The 22,419-nt window shown below is 49.2% G+C and overlaps 1 protein-coding gene and 1 long non-coding RNA gene across 35 annotated transcripts in view; one reads left to right on the top strand and one right to left on the bottom strand.

Moving 5' to 3' along the window:
- The window catches only part of CAMKK2 (calcium/calmodulin dependent protein kinase kinase 2), a 47,288-nt gene that overhangs the window by 4,250 nt on the left and 20,619 nt on the right, over positions 1-22,419 (top strand). For 21 of the 34 annotated variants that reach the window (XM_070220232.1, XM_023647185.2, XM_070220226.1 and 18 more), the window contains 6 exons: positions 10,431-10,939; positions 14,890-14,937; positions 15,625-15,678; positions 16,426-16,477; positions 18,460-18,593; positions 20,925-20,961. In XM_070220232.1, coding sequence (XP_070076333.1) covers positions 10,493-10,939; positions 14,890-14,937; positions 15,625-15,678; positions 16,426-16,477; positions 18,460-18,593; positions 20,925-20,961 — 772 coding nt within the window. In that variant the 5' untranslated portion in view covers positions 10,431-10,492. Of the gene's footprint in view, positions 1-111; positions 342-5,886; positions 6,047-9,363; positions 9,550-10,430; positions 10,940-14,889; positions 14,938-15,624; positions 15,679-16,425; positions 16,478-18,459; positions 18,594-20,924; positions 20,962-22,419 lie in introns of those variants that run through there. The other 13 variants (XM_070220227.1, XM_070220219.1, XM_070220206.1 and 10 more) reach the window with 7 other exon arrangements.
- On the bottom strand, positions 7,305-11,518 carry LOC138915212 (uncharacterized). Its single transcript, XR_011420833.1, has 3 exons — positions 11,430-11,518; positions 9,101-9,231; positions 7,305-8,793 (listed from the first exon to the last, which is right to left on the bottom strand). It is a non-coding gene; the product is annotated as an uncharacterized lncRNA (long non-coding RNA).

Genomic DNA, 22,419 nt, shown 5'->3' with positions numbered 1-22,419 from the left:
ATGTTTGTAGTGTTGCCACCAAATTTTTTTCTCCAATTATGAAACATTTTAAGCATAGAGAAAAGCCAAAGTTCTGTTTTGTTTTATGTTGTTTGACTGGCTGGTTTTTTTGGAAGGCTGGAAGGAGGCCCAGGAGGTGACGGAAACAGGGCAGAGCAGGGCGCTGCGTTGTACTTAGCGATGGCCCTGGAACCGTCATGATCTTTCACTGAACCCATACTTCTCGGGGGGGCTGGTGACAAGCCCTGCCCTGGGAACTGAGGAACGCTGGGACTTGATCCCTGTCCCCAAGAAGCTCCCAGCAAGTGGTTTGTGAACTGTCGGGGTGCGCTTTGGAAGAGGTAAACAATTCTAGCCATTTTTTCCTTTTGAAAAGGAGAGAAAGAAAACTGGAAGTGTCTGTGTTGCGCCCCCACCCCCATCCCATCCTGAAAGCTGCTGAGCAACTATTTTTGTGTTGTCTCTTTTTATCCTGTTGCCTTCTGTAAATAGTTGAGAGATGGCAGTTGCAGAGATAAAAATGCTAATTCTAACCTGGCGAGGAGAGACGATGGTCCCCCAAGAAAATGCCCCTCTCCCCAGGCCAAAGTCTTGCCCCGCTGCCCACATGGCTTGGGCATGAGACAGGAAGTGAGTGAGTGGGGAAGAGGACTTGTGGGTGGTGCCCAAGAGAAGCCTCTGCTGGAGAAGTTTAAATGGGGAACCAGTGGTTGGGGTAGGGGCAGGGTGTGGAGGAAAGGACGCCTCCCTTATGGGTCTTTTTAGGTTTTTATTCGGATTTTGCCTTCAAGGCCTCTGGGGCAAAGAGATTTTATTTAGATTCATTTCAACGGTTCTCTCGCCCTCTGGGTCCAGGAGTGGGGCACAGGGTTGGACCCGCAGAGCCGGCTCCCAGCCCCTCCTTGCCCCTGGCTGGGGGTGCTTTGTGCTGGAGGCTGGGGAGGGAGGGAGCGAGAGTTAGCATCTCCTCCAAGTGGCAGGGAAGAAGGAGGGAGAAGGGCTGTGGGTGGGCAAGGCCCGGATGCCTGTGGAGGCCGAGCCAGCCCCCTCTATCTCTGACGTGCCAAGCTGCAGAATGTCGAAGTCAAAGTCTTTTTCTTTTCATTATAAATTGAAAATTCCAGTTGTTTCTCTACCTCTTCCTTCGGTTCAGTGAAAGACTGGGGGGGGGATTCAGTGGGAGAAGAGGAAGGAAGCAAGATGGTTCCGACCTCCCTTTTCTAGATAACCCCCCACACCCACACCCACACCTTCACACTTCCTTGCTCTTCAAGTCAGGGCCACCAGTGCACACCTGGCCTTTGATACCTGGCTGCTCTCTCTGCCATCCTTCACTACTGACGGACTCGAGACCCTAAAGATGTGGAGTTTCTTGCTCCGTAAGCATCCAGGGCGGCAGGGGACACTATTGGGCTGCAGGGGTCAGGACGCCTGCTTCTCGCCCTGGCCTTGCCTCGAACTTGCTGGACTGCCTCCGAGAGGTCCTCTCACCTCCCTGGGTCCGAGCGACTCCCTCTGCAGCCCTGGTGCATGGCTTATGGAAGCCATGTGAGAGCATGCACGAGCTCTTACGACACAAGTGAGGCAGCGTGCAAAATTATATGCATGCTGTTTTTAATTTTATAAAAAGTGTTGCACGTGGACGGGGGTTAGAGAGGAAGATGAAAAGAGTTAAGTTAGTGTGGTCAGATTAGAGATGAAAAAATTTTGTTTTCATGGAAATTAAAGCCAGTCAAGGAGCATGAACTTGACAGGTGCTGAAGTGCTTTCTTGGCAACAGCTTCCATTTGGGGAGCACTCGCTGCGTGCAGGGGCCTGTGTGGTAGGCAGCATTGTTATCCCCAAGGTCACATGCTAAGGAGAAGGGGGGGTGCCCCTGATCACGTGTTCCACCTCTTTGGAGCCTGTGATTTCACACCTGTGCCCTCCCAAACTGTGTGATTGTGCACGAGTCCCTCGCACTCCCTGTGCCTCAGTTTCCTCACGGTGAAATAAGCGTGATGATGGTGCCTAACTCATAAGGTTATTAGGATGATAGAATGAGGCAATACACGCACAGTGCTTGGGATAGTGCCTGGCACTTGGTGAGCACTGAGGATGGCGAGCCGGCAGCCATTCCTGCGTCTGCGGCTACTCTGGCTGCTGCAACTATGAGGCAATCCTTGTGTCGAAAGTGCTGGTCAGTTTCTTCCCTTTACTCTGTCCTATTCCTCAGCCCTGCCCTTGCTTGATTTTTTTCTTTAAAAAAACAAAAGGACTTTGGAAGTTCTGGTCTCTGCCTGACTGTCAAGGTGAAGGCTGTGCAGGTTGCCAGAGGACTTGCAGCTGCCTAATAATTTTGCCTGGTTGGGAGCCTTACGGTGTAGAGAGCTTAGGGAAGAAGTTTTTCTGTTACTCAGCTCTGTGATTCTGTCAGTCAGGACCCTTGGGTGTAAGTGACAGAAAAGCAGTCGCAAACTAAGTTAAGCAAAAATGGGAATTTATTAGGTCATGTAGTTAAAAATTCCTGGGGTATGTGGGCTTCAGGCGTGGCTGCATCCAGGTACCCAAACAATGTCTCCAGCCTCAGTTCTTCTCCATCTGTTGTCTCTCTTCTCTCTCTCTGTCAACTTCATTTTAAGGCAGTATTCTCCCCAGCCCCTGGTAACTCTAGAAGTAGATACTCATTGCTGTGCATTTCACAGAAAGAGACATTCTTCTCAATACTTCCGCAAAATCCTAGAATAGGACTTGGTAGACTGACTTGGGTCACACATCTACTCTTGAATGAGTCAATTGACCAGAGCAATTGATGTCCAGTTGACCAGGCTTGATTCATATGGTAACCCCTGAAGCTGGTGGTGTGGACATCTCCGTGGAGTCACCTTTCGCACAGAAGGTTAGGTTCCCAGACATAAATTGGGCTGCTGTTCTCAAACTGAAGGAACATAGATTCTAGGTAAGCTAAAGAAAGCATCTGACCTTCTGAGCAGCCTTGGGAATAGTGAAATAAAGTGACCTCTATCCAATATTTATTGAGGGCCAGCAGTGTTCCAGAAAGTTCTAGGTCCTGGAGTTCAGCAGTAAACAAGAAAGGCAAAGGCATAGCTTTCACAAGTTTGGTCAAGTTGATATCACTGTGCCTGAATCCTCTGCATTTCTTTTCTGAGCACCATAAGGCACCGTGCCTTCACACTGTCCCCCTAACACAGGAAGATTAGCCCTGAGCTAACTACTGCCAATCCCCCTCTTTTTGCTGAGGAAGACTGGCCCTGAGCTAACATCCATGCCCATCTTCCTCTACTTTTTTTAATATGTGGGACGCCTACCACAACATGGCTTTTGCCAAGTGGTACCATGTCTGTACCTGGGATCCAAACCCCGGTGAACCCCAGGCCACCGAGAAGCAGAACATGTGAACTTAACTGCTGCGCCACCAGGCCGGCCCCGAGCCTTTGTTTCCATATTGGTGAAATAAAATGGTTGGAGCAGGTGACCACTGATGTGTGCCCTTTTTAGCACTAACATTTGATGAGTCTCAAAGGAGGGCCCGTAGGGGTATAGTAGGTCCTGGGATGTGGAAAAGGGAGGGCATGTAATGCCGCACTCAGCCTGCCCTTGGCATTGGGGAGGCAGTGGGGAATGGTGAGGACTGTGGCATGCTGGCGAGTGTATCTCATGTTCAGAGCTGCCCAAGTTGCTGCCAGGAGAGAACACAGGCCCAGTGCCATCAGAGTGTCCAGTTCTTCAAGACACTCTGGAAATTTTTATTTTTATCTGAAATCTCCCAGCTCTAAAATGTTGGCATGTCATTCAAATGGTTTTAAACACAATGTAGGCCAAGCAAAATACATCAGTGGCCGGATGTCACCCAAGAGTCACCATTTGCCACCTTTTTGCTTGAGGGCCTGTGATGGGGTGGGTCTGTGCACTCTAAAGGGAGAGCCTTTGTCTCTGAGGAGACAGTCAGTTTCAGTGACTCCAAACTGGTTCAAGGAGAGACAGTCCTAAGAGTTGATGTCACTCAATCTGATAAGACTGCTTGGCTGGGCCACGGCCCCGAGTCTGGAATATTCCAACTGGCGTCCAGCCTCAGTGCTGCGTCGGCTGGTACAGCTGAGCCTCCCGGGTCTCCCACTCAGGCCTTGGGGGCTCCTCCGAATCCCTGGCCTCCGAGGCAGCAGCCTCTCTGGTTGGGTGGGGAGCTGTGTTCCTTTGCCAGGACTGGCGTGATGACATCCCACAAAACGGGCGACTTCAACCACGGAAGTGTATTCTCTGACAGTTCTGGAGGCCAGGAGTCCCCGAGCGAGGTGCGGGCAGGGCTGGTTCCTTCTGAGGGCCCTGAGGGAGAACCTGTGCCCTGCCTGTCTCCCGGCGTTGGTGGCTTGCTGGCCATCTTTGGCGTTCCTTGGCCCATAGGTGCGGTACCTGGATCTCTGCCTTCGTGTTCTCTTGGCGTTCTCCCTGTGTGCGGCTCTGTCTCTGGGTCCAAGTTTCCCCTTTTTATAAGGATACCAGTCACATTGGATCAGGGCCCATCGTAGTGACCTCGTTGTGCTTATAGAGTCACTTGTGTGCCTATTTTTAAGAAATCACATCTGTTTATCCCGCACATAGTAGGTCCTCAGCAATTACTTGTTGAAGAACAAATGGGTGAGTGAATTTCCTTTAGGACCTCCCTGGGCCTCAGTTTCCCCACATGAGAGAGGAGGCGGCTGGCTAAGCCTATCATCTCAGGGAGGACATTGTCCCTGTCCCTGGCAGGATCCTCACAGCTATTTTGGGCGATTTTGGCCCCTTTGTTGTCTCATGGTGCCTGGGACCTCAGGGGACCCTTTGCAGGGTGTGTCTCGGTGTGGGCATGTCCCTGGCATGCTGCAGCTCCCGCGGTGGCTCTGCATTTGGTGAGCAGGCGCCGGCTGGAACCTGCCCCCAGGAAATGGGAACGCGCGTTTCCTAGAGGCCTGTGCCACTTGGCTTCCTGGCAGAGGAAGGAGCGCTTCCCTTCATCCTGGCCCCAGCCGGTCCATCTGCTCCAGGAAGGGTCTGGTGGGTCAGCTGAGCCACCCTGCGAGAGGGGATGGGGGGGAGCCCGGGCTGCTGGCCAGGGTGTGGGGGAGGCCTCGGGGCAGGGGAGGGACCCCGGGTGGAGGCAGGAGGCTCAGAGGAAAAGGCTCTTGACATTTTGTCAAACCCACGCAGCTCTGCAGAAAGGTCTTCTTACTCTGGGGCCCCCTGAAATCAAATGCTTAGCTGTCCCTCCCTCTCGGAGGGCCTGTGAGTCTCAAATGACCAGGGCAGAGCAGTTAGCCATGCTTGGTGCATGGTACATGCTCAGTTGGATGCTAGCTATTGCTGTTATGCAAACCATTGTCCCTCTGTGTGATTTTTTTTATTCCTGGGATGAATGTTGGTAACTTTCATCAGACCCTTAAAGGGCCTGTGACCTCATAGGGTCTGTGACCCCAAAACTGTTCAGAATGCTGGCTCAGACTCTGTAGGGGTCAATGGTGGAAGATCTTCCATCAGGCTGAATGGCTGAGACCTTGCCTGCCAGGCCTCGCTGCAGACCTGGGGCATCCAGGTAGCTTTGAGGCGCTGAGGTCTGTGTCCCAGGGGGCTGTCTTTCTTGAGACCTGGACACACCTGCCCCTCCAGCACAGAGGCCCCCTCGGTCCCAGCTGGCGCATTTCTCCTCTCCGCCCTCCTCCAGACCTCAAGGGCCAAGGCCCAGGCCAGATGCCAGCTTGTCAAGGAGACTGATTAAAAACAGCTTTGCTGGGGGCGGATGGCTTGATGTCCTTGGCCTGGAGTGGGGATCGATAAGCAATTGTTTTTCTGTTGGCAACAAAGAAAATTCTCCATTAACTTTCTCGGATGCTGCCAGACTACTTTTCTTTTCAGGAACTCTGTAGCCCTGTCAGAGGTGGCTCTGGGAGGGAGGACGGGCCGCTGGAGCCGCTCCCTGGCCCTGGGGAAGGCAGGCCCACACCACCGGGGCTGGTGGAACACACACAAGAAGAGGAACATTCTGGAATACAACCCGGCAGGTAGCCGGCATTCAGTAGGTATTTGTTGAAAGAATAGCTTTCTGAGCACTTAACCATGAGCCAGACATGATATTGAGTGCTTAGCTCATTCAATCCTCATGGCTACCTGGTGAGTGTCCATTTTGTAGATGAGAAAACCGAGGCTGAGAGAGGCTGAGTCACTTGTCCACTGAGGGCCCAAGCAGTCATCCTTCAGGGGCCCTGCCTATCCCCTCCTGGGAGATGAGGATCATAAAAAGGCTATGCAAAGTCACAGAGAACGCTGAACTTGGGTCGTGTATTCTTTCACTGACGGGGAGGGCAAGACAGGAACACAGTTTAGGATTTCTTTCTCAGACGCAGTAAGGGGGGATAGAGGATTAGGAGATGGGACCGCCTCTGACTTCTATCATGGTTACAGTTATTTTCTTTCTTTTAAAAATTCATCTCTGGGGCCTAGCCCAGTGGCTGAGTGGTTAAAGTTCCATGCATTCCTCTTCAGTGGCCCGGGATTGCGGGTTCAGATCCCAGGCGTGGCCCTACTCCACTCACCAGCCATGCCGCAAAGAAAATAGATAAAAATATAGGAAGATTGGCACAGATGTTAGCTCAGGGCTAATCTTCCTCACCAAAAGAAAAAAGAAAAGAAAAGAAAAGAAAAAATTCATTTCTGAATGGTTACTGTTTGCACATGGTACAAAAATAAAAGTAAATACAGTAAAAGTAGGTTCCTCCCACCCTGTCCTCCCACTTCCAGTTGTTTTGTCATGAGGCCATTGTTACCATTTTCTTGAGTACCTTTCCAGAAATATGCTATCCATGTGCAACTATGTATACATGTTTGGCTCCCGCCCCCCTCCCCCCCCCCCCCCCCCCCCCCCCCCCCCCCCCGCCCATGGGCAGCACACTAATGCTTAAATTATTTTCCATGTAACAATGTGTCTTGGAGGTAATTCACATTAGTATGTGTAGAGTCATCTCTTTTCAAATAGAGGCATGGTTTTCTCCTGGGATACGTGTACCTCATTTTATTTACTCAGTCCCCTTGGATGATCATTTCAGACCACACTACCAAAATGATCTTGTACATACATCATTTTTTACGTATAAAATTGTTTGTAGAATAAACACTCAGGCGTGGAACTGCTAAGTCAAAAGTATGTGCATTTGGAATTTTGTTAGATATTTGTGAATTTCCCTACATAAGGATGGTACCATTCGTACTCCCCATGGCCTCACCAAAATAGTGCTATTATTATATATTTTTGTCTTTGCCAATCTGATAGTTGAAAAAAAGTTTCATGGTAGTTTTATTATTATTATTTTCTTAATTTTGGTAAAATATATATAACATAAAATTGGCCATTGTAACCATTTTTAGGTGTACAATTCAGTGGCATTAACTAAATTCACAATGTTGTGTAGCCGTCACCACTATCTATTTCCAGAACTCTTCATCACCCCAAACAGAAACTCTGTACCCCTTAAACAGCGACTCCCCTCTCCCCCAGCCCCTGCTAACTTCTACTTTAACCTTCCGTCTCTATGAATAAGTGGAATCATACATTTGTCCTTTAATATCTAGCTTGTTTCGCTTAGCGTGTTTTCAAGGCTCATCCGTGTTGTAGCATGTGTCAGAGGTGAATAACATCCTATCGTATGGCTAGACCACATTCTGTTTATCCCTTCATCTGTTGATGGACACGTGGTTGTTTCCAGTTTTTGGCTCTTGTGAATAGGCTGCTGTGGACATGGGTGTCTGAGTATCTGTTTGAATCACTGCTGTCAGTTCTTTCGGATAAATACCTGAGAGAGCAATTGCTGGGTCAAACTTAAATTCTACGTTTACGTTTCTGAGGACCTGCCAAACCATTTCATTGTAGTTTGAATTTGCACTTTTCTTACTATACTCGAGGCTGGGCATCTCGTCACATGACTAGGTTCTTTGTCATCCCTTTACAGTGAACTCTGTGTTCATAAACGGTGCCCGTGTCCAGGCTGGGACACTGTGCTTATTTCCTTAGTGCCTTTCCCATTGGTCTCTCTCTGCTCCACAAGAGCAAGGACCCCATCAGCCTACGTCACTGTGCGAATTGCCTGACGTAGAAGCTGTGCCATAAATACTTCTTGCAGGACTGTCCCAAAAGGGCAAGTGGAATTTGTCTGTCCCTCAGCCAGGTTCCCTGGGGAGCACAGGCTTTCTGCTCCCATCTGTACCCGCCTCTCTTCTCCCTCACTGCCACCCAGTGTCATTGAGAGATATAACTTTATTCATTCATAAAATCTCTCTACTCGGCACTCACGGCTTTCCTGGCACCTTCGTGATGTGGGTGATCAGCATGGAGCCGCCACCATCCACATCCTCAGATGTACTCCCTGAATTCCAGCGGCACCTGTGACATTTGTCCAGTAGAATTTGTCAAACACATGAACCAAAGGTTAATATTCTGTCCCAGAGACGGAAGGAATTGACAGTCTAAGGGACTGAGTCAGTTATTTTTTCTTTTAAATTCACATAACATAAAATTAACGATTTAAAAATGTACAATTCGTGGGGTGGCCCAGTGGCGCACTGGTTAAGTTCCCACGTTCCGCTTCGGCAGCCTGGGGTTCGCCGGTTCGGATCCTGGGTGCGGACATGGCACCACTTGGCAGGCCATGCTGTGATAGGCGTCCCACGTATAAAGTAGAGGAAGATGGGCATGGGATGTCAGCTCAGGGCCAGTCTTCCTCAACAAAAAGAGGAGGATTGGCAGAAGATGTTAGCTCAGGGCTAATCTTCCTTAAAAAAAAAAAAATTCAGTGTCATTTGGTACATTTCCAGTGTTGTGCAACCACCACTTTCATCTAGTTCCACAACATTTTCATCACCCCAAAGGGGAACTCTATACCCATTAGCGGTCACTCCCCCATGCCCCCAACACCTCCCCAGTCTTAGGCAACAACTAAGCTACTTTCTGCCTCTATAGATTTGCCTATTCTAGAAACTGCATATAAATAAAATCACACATATGTGACCTTCTGGCTCTGGCTTCCTTCACTTAGCATGTAGTTTTGAGGTTCATCCAGATTGTAGCAGGTGTCAGTACCTCATTCCTTTTTATGGCTGAATCATATTCCATTGTGTGGATGGACCACATTTTGCTCCTCCGTTCCCGTGGTAGACGTGGAGGTTGTTTCCCCTTTTGGCTTTCGTGAATAGTGCTGTTTGGGTGTATACCTAGGAAGAGAATTGCTGGGTCATATGGTGATCATCTGTTTAATTTTTTGAGGAACCACCAAGCTGTTTGACGTCAGCCTTTTTGACCTCATGTTTGCCTCATGTCTGGCGACACCAGCTGGGGGCTGAACTAGGAAAACTTTCGATAATAGATATGTCGAGCCCGGCTCCTCAGACAGCGCAGACTGCCCTCACTCACGCTCTCGGGCGCCTGCCTGTCCTTTCTCTGTGTGACCCCGACCCGACCCCCCTCCTCGGTTGAGAACCATTGGCCTGAGGCCAGGCCAGGAGACCGGACTGCTGTGCGCGGGCTTTGCTGTAGGAGTCCTTGGACAAATTCCTTTGTTTCTTTCAAGCCTTGGTTTCGCCATTTACAAAAGGGGGGGTATAATAGCCAACCGATAACCTAGGGTGCTTGTGAGATTATGTCGACGTGTGGAAGATGTTTTGTAAAGTGCTGTCTGGGTCATTGCCATTGTGAAGCAATGTAGGCCAGAGGTTGCCATGTGGAACTATTTCATTTGGCCTGCCCAGCACTTAAAAATATTTGAAATAATTGCTAATTAAAAAAAAAAATGAAGCCATCTCACCTAACATCTTGGATTTAGGGCTTCTCTTGGAAAAAAAAAAAAAAAGGGAAAGCCAGGCAATAGCAGGCCGGGATCCCTGCTGAGCAGCAGTCGGCTTGAGCTGAGCAGCTGCTGTGGCTTAGCCAGCGTAGGGCTCTGTTTGGGGTGTTTTGTTTAAAAAAAATTTTTAATTGCTTTTTCTCTCCAAATCCCCCCAGTACGTAGTTGTATATTTTAGTTGTGGGTCCTTCCACTTGTGGCCTGTGGGACACCACCTCAGCACAGCCTGATGAGCCGTGCCATGTCCGCACCCAGGATCCGAACCCAGGATCCAAACCCGTGAAACCCTAGGCGGCAGAAGCAGAGCCCACAAACTTAGCCACGGGACTGGCCCCTGTTTTGGGGTTTTCTCCTACTTGGTTCCTACAGGAATTGAGTTTGGACTCTAGTTAAGAGTGTGAGGAGGGGCTTTTAAAATAAGGAAACGTAGAGGATGCTCTTCTGTACGACTGAGAGCAGATCCCATATTTGGCAAGATTGTTTTGAGGACTCAGCCCGAGGGCAGCAGGAGAGGCCCCTTCGCTGGCCCTGCCCGCAGGCTGGGGCGGCTGACCCCCCCTCTCTCTGCAGGTGTCCGCTGCCGGATGGGACTGCCCCGGTGTGTCCGCGAGGGGTGAGGCCCGCACCGCACCATGTCATCATGCGTCTCTAGCCAGCTGAGCAGCGACCGGGCCGCCCCCCAGGATGAGCTGGGGGGCGGGGGCGGCAGCAGCAGCGAAGGCCAGAAGCCCTGTGAAGCCCTGCGGGGCCTCTCGTCCCTGAGCATCCGCCTGGGCATGGAGTCCTTCATCGTGGTCACCGAGTGTGAGCCGGGCTGTGCTGTGGACCGTGGCTTGGCCCGGGACCGGCCACTGGAGGCTGATGGCCGAGAGGTCCCCCTCGATGCCTCCGGGTCCCAGTCCCGGCCCCACTTCTCCGGTCGCAAGCTCTCCCTGCAGGAGCGGTCCCAGCTGGACGCGAACGGCCGCTGCGTGCACCCGGGCCTGCCCCCGTCACCCGTCGGCTCCCCGCAGTTGTCCCCGCGGCTGCCCCGGCGGCCCACGGTGGAGTCCCACCACGTCTCCATCACCGGCATGCAGGTGCGTGAGCCGGCGCCCCCGGGGCCCGCGCGTCTCCGCGTGGGGTCGGCCCGGAAGGATTGCAGTGCACCCAGTTGATCTGGGAGGTGACCCCAGGAAGTCTGGGAAGAAGTCGGCAAAGGGCGTGCGATGGTGCGGGTTCCCACCGTGGGCAGCTGGGCTTCATCTCTGGGACCCCGTGAGACAGCGGAGAGCCTGAGCCCCAGAGTTATCCCACCCGGGGCCGAGGGAGCGCGGCCCTTCACCCCTCCTCCCGCAGTCACTGGGAGGCCCGGGTGGGCGGGGCGGCTGCGGAGCCAGAGTGAGCCCCCAGCGGGGAGACGCAGGTGCCGGCGGCTCTGGAACGGGGATGGCCGGTCAGCGAGAGGCCCCCGGCCTGAGAGCTGGCCCCCTGGCTGGGTGCGCACCGGACACTGCACTCAGGGCGCTGTGTGCGTTCTCATCCCATCCGCACCGTAACCTTAAGGGAGGGAGGGAGGTTAGAACTCACCTCCCCGCCAGGGTTCCCAGGGCCCCGAGTGACCCCGCGTGACCTGCTTCTTTTCCCGCCTTCCTGTGACTCTCAGGGCTGAGTCCACACCCACTTCCGTAGGCTTCTCAGATATCCGAGCTCCCTCCCTCCCTTAGCCTTGACTCTTGCTGTCCAGTCTCCCTGGAACCTCCCCCATCTTTGCAAGGCCACCTCCATCTGATGCCCAGGTCTCAACTCAGATGTCGTCTCCTCTGAAAGGCCTCTGGGACCACCCTCTAAGCAGCCCTGGGTCCCCAGCCCCTCTCTGGCCTGTTACCCTGTTGACTTTTCTTCCCAGTGCTCACCACCATCTGATTATGTGTGTGTGTAAGTTGTGTGCTGCCTGTCTCCCCCAGCTGGGATGGAAGCTCTGTGGGAATAGTCTATTCCACCACCATCCCCAGCTCCTAGCAGGGTGCCTGGTGCATAGTAGGAGCTTGAAAATATTTGTTGAAAGAATGAACGAATTGAATTGGGAGCAGCCTGGAAATCAGGAATGGCTTTCTTAGGAGACTGATGTTTCGCTGAATTTTCAGGGCTAGGTAGAATTTTCAGGGCTAGGTAGAATTTTCATAATTGGAGATGGGTACACAGAGAATTCACTGCAGGGGGAGTACACAGCATGAACAAAGGCCCAGAGGTAGAAGGCATGATACGGGGGAAAGGGCAGTCAGGGATTCAGTTAGCTAGAGTATGGGGCCCATAATGGGAGCTACTGTGGCAACAGGGCTAGAGGGAGAGATTGGGTTTATATCAATCAATATCAATAGAGAAACAAAGGAGCCCCTCCCCGCCCCCCTGACAACAGTGGCTTTAACACAATAGGGCTTATTTATCATGTAAAATAAATCTGGAGCTAGGCATTTGAGACTGGTTAGCCTCATGGTCTCAAGATGGCTGCTGTGGCTCTAGTCTTCACAGCTCCATTCCAGGCAGAAAGAAGGAGCAGGGAAGAAGCGCAAAATGTGTCTGGCTCCTAAGTCAGTCTTCTTTCTTGGAAGCTCTACCCAACAACTTCTACCTACCTCCCACTAGCCAGAACTCAGTCACGTGGCCACCCCAAGCTGTAAGAGAGGCTGTGAAATGCAGTCTTCTAGCCCAGAACATTGCCCCCAGAGTTCCGTTAAAAGGAAGGAAGGGGAGACTGGTATTTGATGGGCAACTAGGTGCTCTGCGAAGGTCAGAGCTTTAGAGGGCCTCGAAGGCCAGGCTTGGAGTCAGGATTTGCCCCTGGAAGCCGCAGGGAGCTGGGGCTGACATGGTCAGAGTGGACCCTTGAAAGCTGAATTTAGCAGTGTGTAGGGGTTGGATTAGAAGGCAGTGAGAGCCCCCAGGACAGCTCCACAGTGTCCCCTTCTGCCTGTCATTTCCCTCCAGGACTCAGGGGGATAAAAGCGACACTGGAGAGAAACATTTGAAACAACCTAAAATGTCCACCAGTGAGGGGCGGGCTCTGCGTGCCGTGGAGACACACGGACAGCAGAGACACGCGGACCTGCTCTGTGTGTACGTTCTGACACGGAGCTGTCTCCAGGGACACTGTTGAGTGAGAAAAGGAAGTTGAGAAATGATGTAGTGTGACACCATTTATGTCTCTCCAAACCCCATCCCCAAACAGTGCCCTGTATTTTCCCCGGGTGCGTGTGTGTGCATCTGCACAGAAAAGGGCCTGGGTGTGTATACGCCAAGCTGACAGCAAGGTCTGGGGAGAGGGTTAGAATTGGGAGAGGCAGTTAAGGGAAGTTTTGGGCTTATCTGTCACACTTGAAGTTTTCTCTCGTGTTTCTTTTCCCAGTTTTACTTCTTGTGATATTCTCCCCCTAACTATATTGAGGTATAATTCATTTCAAATGTATGATAATATGGTCAGCTTTGATGTATGTATATCTGCAAAACCATCACCCCAGTCAAGGTCGCGGGCATTTCCAGCACATGCAATGATGCAGCCCTCTCCCCGCTTTCCCTTTCCCAAGTACCCACTGACCTGCTTTTTAATAGATTAATTTGCAAGTTTTAGAATTTTGTATAAGCGGAATCATTTAGTGTGCACACTTTTTTAGCTCAGCTCCTTTCACAGCACAATGATTTTGACCTTTATTCATGTTGTTGCATCTGCTAGTAATTCATTCCTTTTTACTGCTAGATAGTATTCCATTGTATGGGTGTGCCACGGTTTGTTTATCCATTTACATGTTGATTTGTTTCTAGCTTTTGACTGTTACAAATAAAGCTATTATGAGCTTTTGTATACAAGTCTTTGCTGGACACGTGTTTTCATTTCTCTTGGGTAAATACCTAGGAGTAGAGTGGCTGGGTCGTATGGTAAGAAACTGCCAAACTCTTTTCTAAAGAGGCTGCACCATTTTAAATTCCTCCCAGCAGTGTATGAATGTTTTATCTGCCCTACATTCTGACAACACTTGGTTTGGTCAGTCTTCTTGGTTTTACCAATTAATGGGTGTGGTTTTAATTTACATTTCCCCTCGATTAATGATGTTGAGCTTCTTTTCATGTGCTTATTGATCATTTGTATATCTTCTTTGGAGAAATGTCTTTTCAAATCTTTTGCCTATTTTTTAATTGGGTTGTCTTCTTAATTTGTTGTAAGAGTTCTTTATATATTCTGGATACCAGTCTTTTCTCTGATATATGTGTTACAAATAGTTTTTTTCAGTCTGTAGTTTGCCTTTCATTTTCTTAATAGTGTCTTGAAGAGAAAAATTTTAATTTTCTTGAAGTTCAGTTTATCGTTTGTTTCCTTTTATGTTTTATACTTTTTGTGTATTGTCTCAGAAACCTTTGTCTGTCTCAAGGTCACACAGATTTTCTCTTGTGTCACTTTATGTTTTCACAGAAGAACATAGTCATAGATTACTTGTTTAATTTAAAATTAACTTCTAGGAGCCCGCCCGGTGGCGTAGTAGTTAAGTTCATGTGCTCCGCTTCTGTGGCCTGGGGTTCACAGGTTCAGATCCTGGCCTGGACCTAGCACTGCTCATCAAGCCACGCTGTGGTGGCATCCCACACACAAAATAGAGGAAGATTGGCACAGATGTTAGCTCAGTGACAATCTTCCTCAGCAAAAAGAAGAAGATTGGCAATAGATGTTAGCTCAGGGCCAATCTTCCTCACACACACACACACACACACAAATAAAATTAAATTAACTTTTAAAAGTGGGCACAACCTTTTAAAAAGTGGGCATTAAAAGAGTACATACTATTTGATTACGTTTTTACAGAGTACAAAAGCTGAGGTGTTAGGAGTCAGGATGGTGGTTGCTGTGGAGAGGAGCCAGTGACTGGGAGATGCTTCTGGGCAGCTGGGAATGCTCTCTTTCTTGACTTGGGTCCTGGTTGCATGTTTGTTTAGTTTGTGAAAAATGTATCTGGCTGCAAACTGACAATTTGTGTTCTGTGTGTTTCTACTTACTTTCCAGGATTGTGTACAGCTGAACCAGTACACACTGAAGGATGAAATTGGAAAGGTAAATATGCCAGGAGCCAGGCTGGTTTTCCATGCCTATCAAGGATGTCTGAGATACTATGGAGGGAACCCACTAGAGGTGGGAGTGGGAGGTGAGGCTTTGGAGACAAGGCTATAGGGGAGAGTTTTGCCATTCATGGTCCATTTATTTTGTTTTATTTTTATACTGTCATATTAATACGTTTCTGCAAAAGCTCAGAAAGTTTAGAGAAATCACGTATCATCATGGTGATGGTTACATCCTCCCTAATTAGTGTTAGTTTTTCCCCCTCTCAGGTATTCTCACTTCTATTTTTGCTATTGTTTCAGCCAATGAGCAGTGTCATTGCAGGGGTCAGAAACTCAAATGCCAATAGAGAAGAAGTGAGTAATAGAAATGACTAATGCAGGATAGGTGTATAGTAGGGAGTGGTGAGGACTGTGGCAAACTGTTCACATACAGAAATGAGGGCTCCATATCTTCTCATTTTTTCAAAAGAAGCTGGGAATCTGGATTTTTATATTCAATCTTTCTGTTTTTAAATGTTGGCAACTAATTCAAACTTTGTGAAAACTGCAGGTCCGACAGAATACTATTTCAGGGCAAATTCGGCCAATGAGCTATTGGTTTGCAACCTCTGTATGAGGGTCCTCATTTTACCAATCATAATTTCTGGATAGTATGTCATGGGCATCTCCCTTTATCCAGGGCTCCTATGGCGTGGTCAAGTTGGCCTACAATGAAAATGACAATACCTACTATGTAAGTATCCACATCCCCCTCCCACCCCCATCCTTGTCCCTTGTCCAGAGGAAAAGCCTCCTGTCCAGCACTTGGCTTCCTGGACGGTTTTCTTAGCTGTTGTCTCATTTTGTTCTTGGATCATGTCCAATTTGTGCACTAGGAAGGAAGTAGTGTTCCCATTTTACAGATGGGGAAATGGGGAAGCAAAGTGATTGGCTCAGGAGGAAAATGAGTAAATCCAGCAATGTCTCATATCCTTGCTCCGGCTGCCATTTCTGCATCCTCCATAGCACCGGTAGCAGGTGGAAGTGAGACAAATTGCCCTTATAGCTGAGGCTCCAGCCTCAGTCCAATGTGGGTTCAAATCCTGGCTGTCCCATGTGAGAACTGTGCGTTCTTGGGCAAGTGACATAACTGCTGAACCTCAGTTTCCCCATGGGCAAAATAGCCAGTCATACCCCTTCCTGCCCATCACTCCAGCTCACTCATGTCTTGATTCAGTGGTAGTGAGTCCTAAGGCTCGTGATCCCCCAGCTTGGAGAGCTGACCTGGAACCTTGGAAGCACCCTTAGGGCTGGAGGGGCCCCGGGAGTTCAGCCTCCACACGACCTGTAGCTTCTTGACCCACTCTGATGACGAAGTGCTCACTACGTTGTCCTCAGGCGGCCAGCGCACCAAGAGCTGGGGCAGGCCTATGCGTGGAGCGAGCTCTCCCTCCACCCTCCTCTCCATTTTAATCAGGATGTGGGGTCTTTTCTCCCACAGGCGATGAAGGTGCTGTCCAAAAAGAAGCTGATAAGACAGGCGGGCTTTCCACGTGAGTTTGGTGGGCCAGGGCTTTGCTCTTAGGTGCAGGGGCTGGGGCAAGACAGAAGATTCCACTGAATGGTGTCTCCTACAAAGAGTGCCCTGGGTGGATGACCCAAAGACAGCACTGGGCCTCCTGCTGAGGTTTTTAATTCATTTTCATTAAAAAAAATTTATTGAAGTAATATAGGTATCAAGTCAAAAAATCCATTAAAGGAAAACAGTTTGACAGTTCCTCAAAATGTTAAACATGGAGTTACCATATGACCTAGCAAATCTACTTGTAGGTCTATATACCCAAGAGAATTGAAAACATCTGTTCACACAAAAGCTGGTACACAAGTGTTCAAAGCAGCACTATTCATAATAGGCAAAAAGTGGAAACCACCTAAATGTCAGTGGATGAGTGGATAAATAAAAGGTGGTCTGTCTATCCAATGGAATATTATTCAGCCACAAAAAGGAATGGAGTATTGATATAAGACCTTGAAACATTATGCTAAGTGAAAGAAACCGGACATAAAAGATCACATCTTGTATGATTCTGCTTATATGAAATGTCCAGAATAGATAAATCCATTGAGACAGCAGATTAGTGGTTTCCCGGGGGCTGGGAGTAAGAGGGAGTGGGAGGTGACTGTTAATAGGTATGGGTTTTTTTTGGGAAGCCATGAAAATGTTCTAGAATTATATAGTGGTGATGGTTGTGCAACCTTGTGAATGTACTAAAAACCATTGAATTATACATTTTAAAATGATGAATTAAAGAAATTTAAATACCACAAGGCATTACACTTGTATCTACAAAAAAAAAAAAGGCAAAAGACCAGGAGGACTTAGAAAGGAAGACAAATTCCTTGCTATACTCCTCCCTCTCCCTACAGGCAGCCCCCACTGTTAGCTCTTTTTGTGGCTGGTAATTACTCTGTGTGGTCAGATGATAGACCTGTGGGTGAGCATATCTGAGGCTGCTCCAGCATGAGCTCCCTGTCAGCAGTGCAGGGAAAAATGTATTCTTGGACCAAAAAGAGAAAGTCAATAAGGAAAAACATAAACCCCATCTTAGCACCCAACCCTGGTTTATCCTGCTTATCCGAACTCTGAGCCAGATAATATCCTTGTGCTGTTATTTGTTATCTATTTTTGACATTTTCTTCTGACTTCCTTTGAGGACAGCTTAACCCACTCCTTACCTCCCTTTCCCCAATCAGGCAATGTTGTGTTACTACACTTGTCACTTTCTTCCTTGTTCCAGCAGGTGTAGCGAGTGGCAAGTATCCTTTCCTTGAACTTATCTTTCCTCTTTTTCTATCCCACTTATGACACCTGATCTTGCTTTTACTTTTCCAAGGCTGACACATCTACGTTCAGTTCTGTTCATCACGGTTAGATCCTTACATGTAGTGTGTGACGTGAGTGTCTTGACTGTGGGCCTCTCCATCCCCGACCTGTTGACTCTTAGTCACTGCAGGGCCAAGCTGGGAATTGATTACGTCTCCCTTTTGTCATAGTCTTTTGTATTTTTCTCTCATTGGCTTTTCCTTCTTTTCCTATCTCTGACCTCATTTGATATCTCTACTATTTCCATGAGTTAAGGAGATGAGGGGAAATGTTTTTGTCTATCTTATGGAGTGGGAAACCTGAGCCCCAGAGAGGGGAAGTGATTCATGCTCCCTGGGATGTTGAGATTGCCACACAGACCGCAGACTTCTTTTTCTCACATCTCAATGTATTCCTGATTTTCACTGAGGCCTGGGGCATGCGATGGGAAGGAGGGGATTAACAGAGGGCTGAGCAAGGGGCTGGGTCTCTGGTCTCACTGATTTCCAGCAGCAGAGGAGACAGATGAGAAAAAGGATGTGTAAAGCCCCTGGTAGCATCAGCTACTCTAGCCCTGCTGAGACCCTTCCCTTTCAGTTGTCCTACCTGTAGCTGCGATCTGCAGGGGAAAATCTCTTTGCCCTGACCCTGGATGGTTCATGTCTCCTTCAGGTCGCCCTCCACCCCGAGGCACCCGGCCAGCCCCAGGGGGCTGCATCCAGCCCAGGGGCCCCATTGAGCAGGTATACCAGGAAATCGCCATCCTCAAGAAGTTGGACCACCCCAACGTGGTGAAGCTGGTGGAGGTGAGGTGGGGGGACATGGAGGAAGGTGGGAAGAAGGGTCCAGCCCTGCCTCTGTTATTAATGAAATGTCATACCACTAGTCTCCAGGGACAGCCATGTCACCTCAAACAGCTCATTGCAGGGCTGAGTAGTAATTGCTGCAGGCTCCTTCCTCCCTGTTATTTCATGTAATCCTCACTCTTCTCTAAGACTATTTATTACTCTCATTTTACAGATGAAGAAATTGAGAGTCAGAGGGATACTGAGGGTGCACTTCACCCATTTCTGTCTCTTTGGAGCTGGTTCACTTTCTACTACACCTATGTGTAATAACACAAAAGCAGCCATACACAAGTAAACAAATGGGCTGTGCTGTGTTCAAATAAAACTTTATTTACAAAAACAGGCAGAGGGCCGTATTTGGCCTCCACACTGTGGTTTGCCAACCCCTGCTCTAGAAGAGCAGTTCTCATACTTTTTGGTCTCAGGACCCTTTATGCTCTTAAAAATTATTGAAGACCCCAAGAAGCTTTTGTTTGTTTGGGTTACATTTGTTAATATTTACCGCATTAGAATTTAAAACTGAGAAATCTAAATGTTATTTATTAGTCCATTTAAAAACAACAATAATCGTACTACATATTAACATAAGTGGTATGTTTTTATGAAAAATAACTTTTCTGAAACAAAAAATATAGTGAGAAGGATGGCATAGAATTTACCTTTTTGCAAATTTGTTATTGTTGTTAATGTCTGTCTTAATGGAAGACGGCTGAATTCTCGGATCTGCTTCTGCATTCAACCTATTGTGAAATCCCATGTCGTGGTTTCTGGAACACCTCTGTATAGTAGCAGAGAATGGGAGTGAAAAAGGAAAATATTGTCTTAGTGTTAAAGGGAAAATAGTTTTGATCTTATGGACTCTTTCAAAGCATCTTGGGGACCCCCAGAAGTCCCCAGACTTCGTTTGGCGCACCTCTGGTCTAGATGACAAGGGTTTGTAAACTGTGTATGATAAAGTACTTTATTGGTTGTGTGTTCAAAGTGCTGTGGGCGTGCGGAATGGGAGCAACCAGCCCAGCCTGACGGGGCGGGAGAAGGCCTCTCAGGGGAGGTGATGTTTGAGATGACCTTGGTTGTTCCTTGGATGGAGAAGACAGGGAAGGAATAGGGAAGGGCATCACAGGGGAAGGAACAGCATGTGCAAAGGGCTGGAGGCCGCTATTTGGGGGTTACATCCCTGCCTTTGGTAGATATGAGGGTTAGCAGCCATGACTTGCCTAGGGCCCATCAGGTGGAGAACTCTAGGTGGGCCAGGCCTTGGGTCTGATTCTACTCCGCAGAGCAGGGCTTTGGGCACAGGGCTCCAGGTTGGCTGCCCTGGGCCTCTGCCTAGAGTGCATCCCTTTCTCATGGCTCTTGTTCCGTGGATCTTGGGTGGCTGGGGAAGGCAAATTTGATGTGGGAAGAGGTGAGAGGGCCAGTCTACCTGAGAAGCCTGCCTTTGTTTCTCCCCAAACAAGAGAGATGGTGGCTGCAGGCCATCTCCACCTGTCACGCTGAGTTTCACACTCTCAACTCACTGCTGCTTGAGTTGGCCATCTTGGAGGAAGCCCAAGAGCGCTTGGTTAGCCAGCGGCTCTGGATCCTGGCGGGATCTCCCTTCTCCCCGCTGCCCTGTGGCCTGTGACCTCTCCACCCAACAAGACCGTTTGCCGGCCTGCCTGTCTGTGCATTCATCAGACATTTCCTGAGCTCCTGCCATGTGCCTAGTCCTGTGCAGGGCACCATGGAGGCAACTGAGGTGGATCCGCCTGCCACCTGCCCTTGGGAGAGAGGGAGAAAGTGTGATAAAGCGAAAGCAGGAGGGCCGTGAGAGAGGGCGAGAGAGGAAGTGCTGGGGCGATTCCAGGCAGGGAGACGTCATTTCCTGGGCAGCAGGGAATGGGGGCACTTCATGGAGGAGTCCATAGAGCCCAGACAGGGTTTGAATTTTCACCCTGAGGATCAGTCCATTGTCTCCTAGGAGACAGGCGGGATTCTTAGTAAAGCTGAGACATTTCCCAGGGGAGGAATTTTTGTAACCTTCCCTTTTGTAACCTCCTTTCTGGGTGTTTTGGACCCTTGAGGATTGGGCTAGAAGGTGCCTATTTTCCAGATGGCCATTTGGATCACACCCTCTGGGTTCTCTCCAGTGCCCTTCATCTTAACTGGGAAAAACAGCGGAAAGCACAGCCCTCCCCTCGGCGATGCAGGCATGCGGATGCTGCTTCCTCTCTGCTCATATCTGTTCTCTCTCTTCCTCTCCCCTGCTCCTTATCGCCTGCCTGTTCCGTGGGGCTGCGCCAACAGGTCCTGGATGACCCCAATGAGGACCATCTGTACATGGGTAAGAGAGCCCTTGCCTTCCGCTGCCCTCGCTCTGGCAGCTGCCAAAGCCCAGGGGCCCTCTCGAGGCACCCTCTGTCCCTGGCCTCTCGCACCAAGGACAGCTTCCCCTTTTGCGCTCTAGCTGGGCCCCACAGGGAGCCACAGAGAAGGCCATACCCCTGGTTTGAAGCAGGAGGTGGAAGCGTGTTCTTGCTGGGCCTTTATCTGGATGGCCTATTCATTCATTTGTGAACGCTTATTGAGCACCTACTGTATGTTGGGCACGTTCTAGACACTAAGGATGCAGTGATGAGTAGGAAAGACAAGGCCCCTGCTCTTATGAAGCTGTTATTCTAGTCGGGCAAGACAGATAGTCAACAACTAAATAAACTGGATCATCAACTTCGGATAGATGTTCTGAAGATGATTAAACCGAGCAATGTGAGAGAGAGAGATGGAGGGGCCATTTCAGATAAGAGGTGACCATTCGGCACCTGAGTGGTAAGGACACAGCCCGGTTACATCTGGGGAAGAGCATTCCAGGCAGAGGGAACAGCAGGTGCAAAGACCCTGAGGCTGGTGAGAGCTTAGCATGTTTGAGAAAAATATGGCTGGAGCAGAGTAAACTAAGGAAGTGAGTGGGGATGAGGATGGACCTGAGAGGTCATGGTGGGGCATTTGAGTCTTAGGGGGCCATTGAAGGATCTGGGCACTGCACATGGAAATGGAAGGACTCAGGTGTGTCCTCAGACACATCATTTTTTTTAAATGGTGAGGACATGAGGCAGCCCTCAGTCAGCTCTCAGCATAAGTGCTGATGAGGGAAGGAAGGGCAGGACTAATTCAAAACTGGACAGCGGACTGTCAGGCCCAGGAATGTCTGATTGACAGGTCACATGTCCCGGTAACGTCTGGCTTCGGTGGGTGTTCAGACGAGCCTGCGCATTCGAGCGAGTACAAACGACAGCAGAGAGGGGTATCAAGGAGATGAGGGAAGTGGACATGGCCAAGCTCAGTCTAGAATCCAGAAGTCTCCTGGATGAGCAAAGGGATGATCCTTTGCTGCACAAGGACTGATTGATCATAAAGGAATGGGTCTGGTTTGAAAATAGAGCTCAGAGCTCAATTTCCCCTAAAATAGTTGCTGTGGTTCTGTTCTGAGGATGCTGTTGTTGTGCAGGACATTTTATTTCCCCCCAGGGTATTATTGTGAAAAATGCTAAGCCTACAGAAAAGTCGAAAGAACAGTACAGTAAATCCCTGTATACCTACCACCCGTATCCAACAGTTAGTAACTTTTTGTCATATTTGCTTTATCAGTCTAGCTGCCCACCCATCCATTTCTCTGTTTTTTTATTGCTGAACCGTCCAAAAGGAGCAGACGTCTTGACATGTCAGCCCCTAACCCCTCAGCGTGCATCTCATAATAAGGACATTCTCCTATAGGACCGCAGGACATTGTCACATCTGAAAAAGT

The sequence above is a fragment of the Equus caballus genome, chromosome 8, assembly GCF_041296265.1.
Source record: "Equus caballus isolate H_3958 breed thoroughbred chromosome 8, TB-T2T, whole genome shotgun sequence".
NCBI lineage: Eukaryota > Metazoa > Chordata > Mammalia > Perissodactyla > Equidae > Equus > Equus caballus.
The sequence above is the reverse complement of the archived record's forward strand: the minus strand, read 5'-3'. Positions and strand labels throughout refer to the sequence as shown.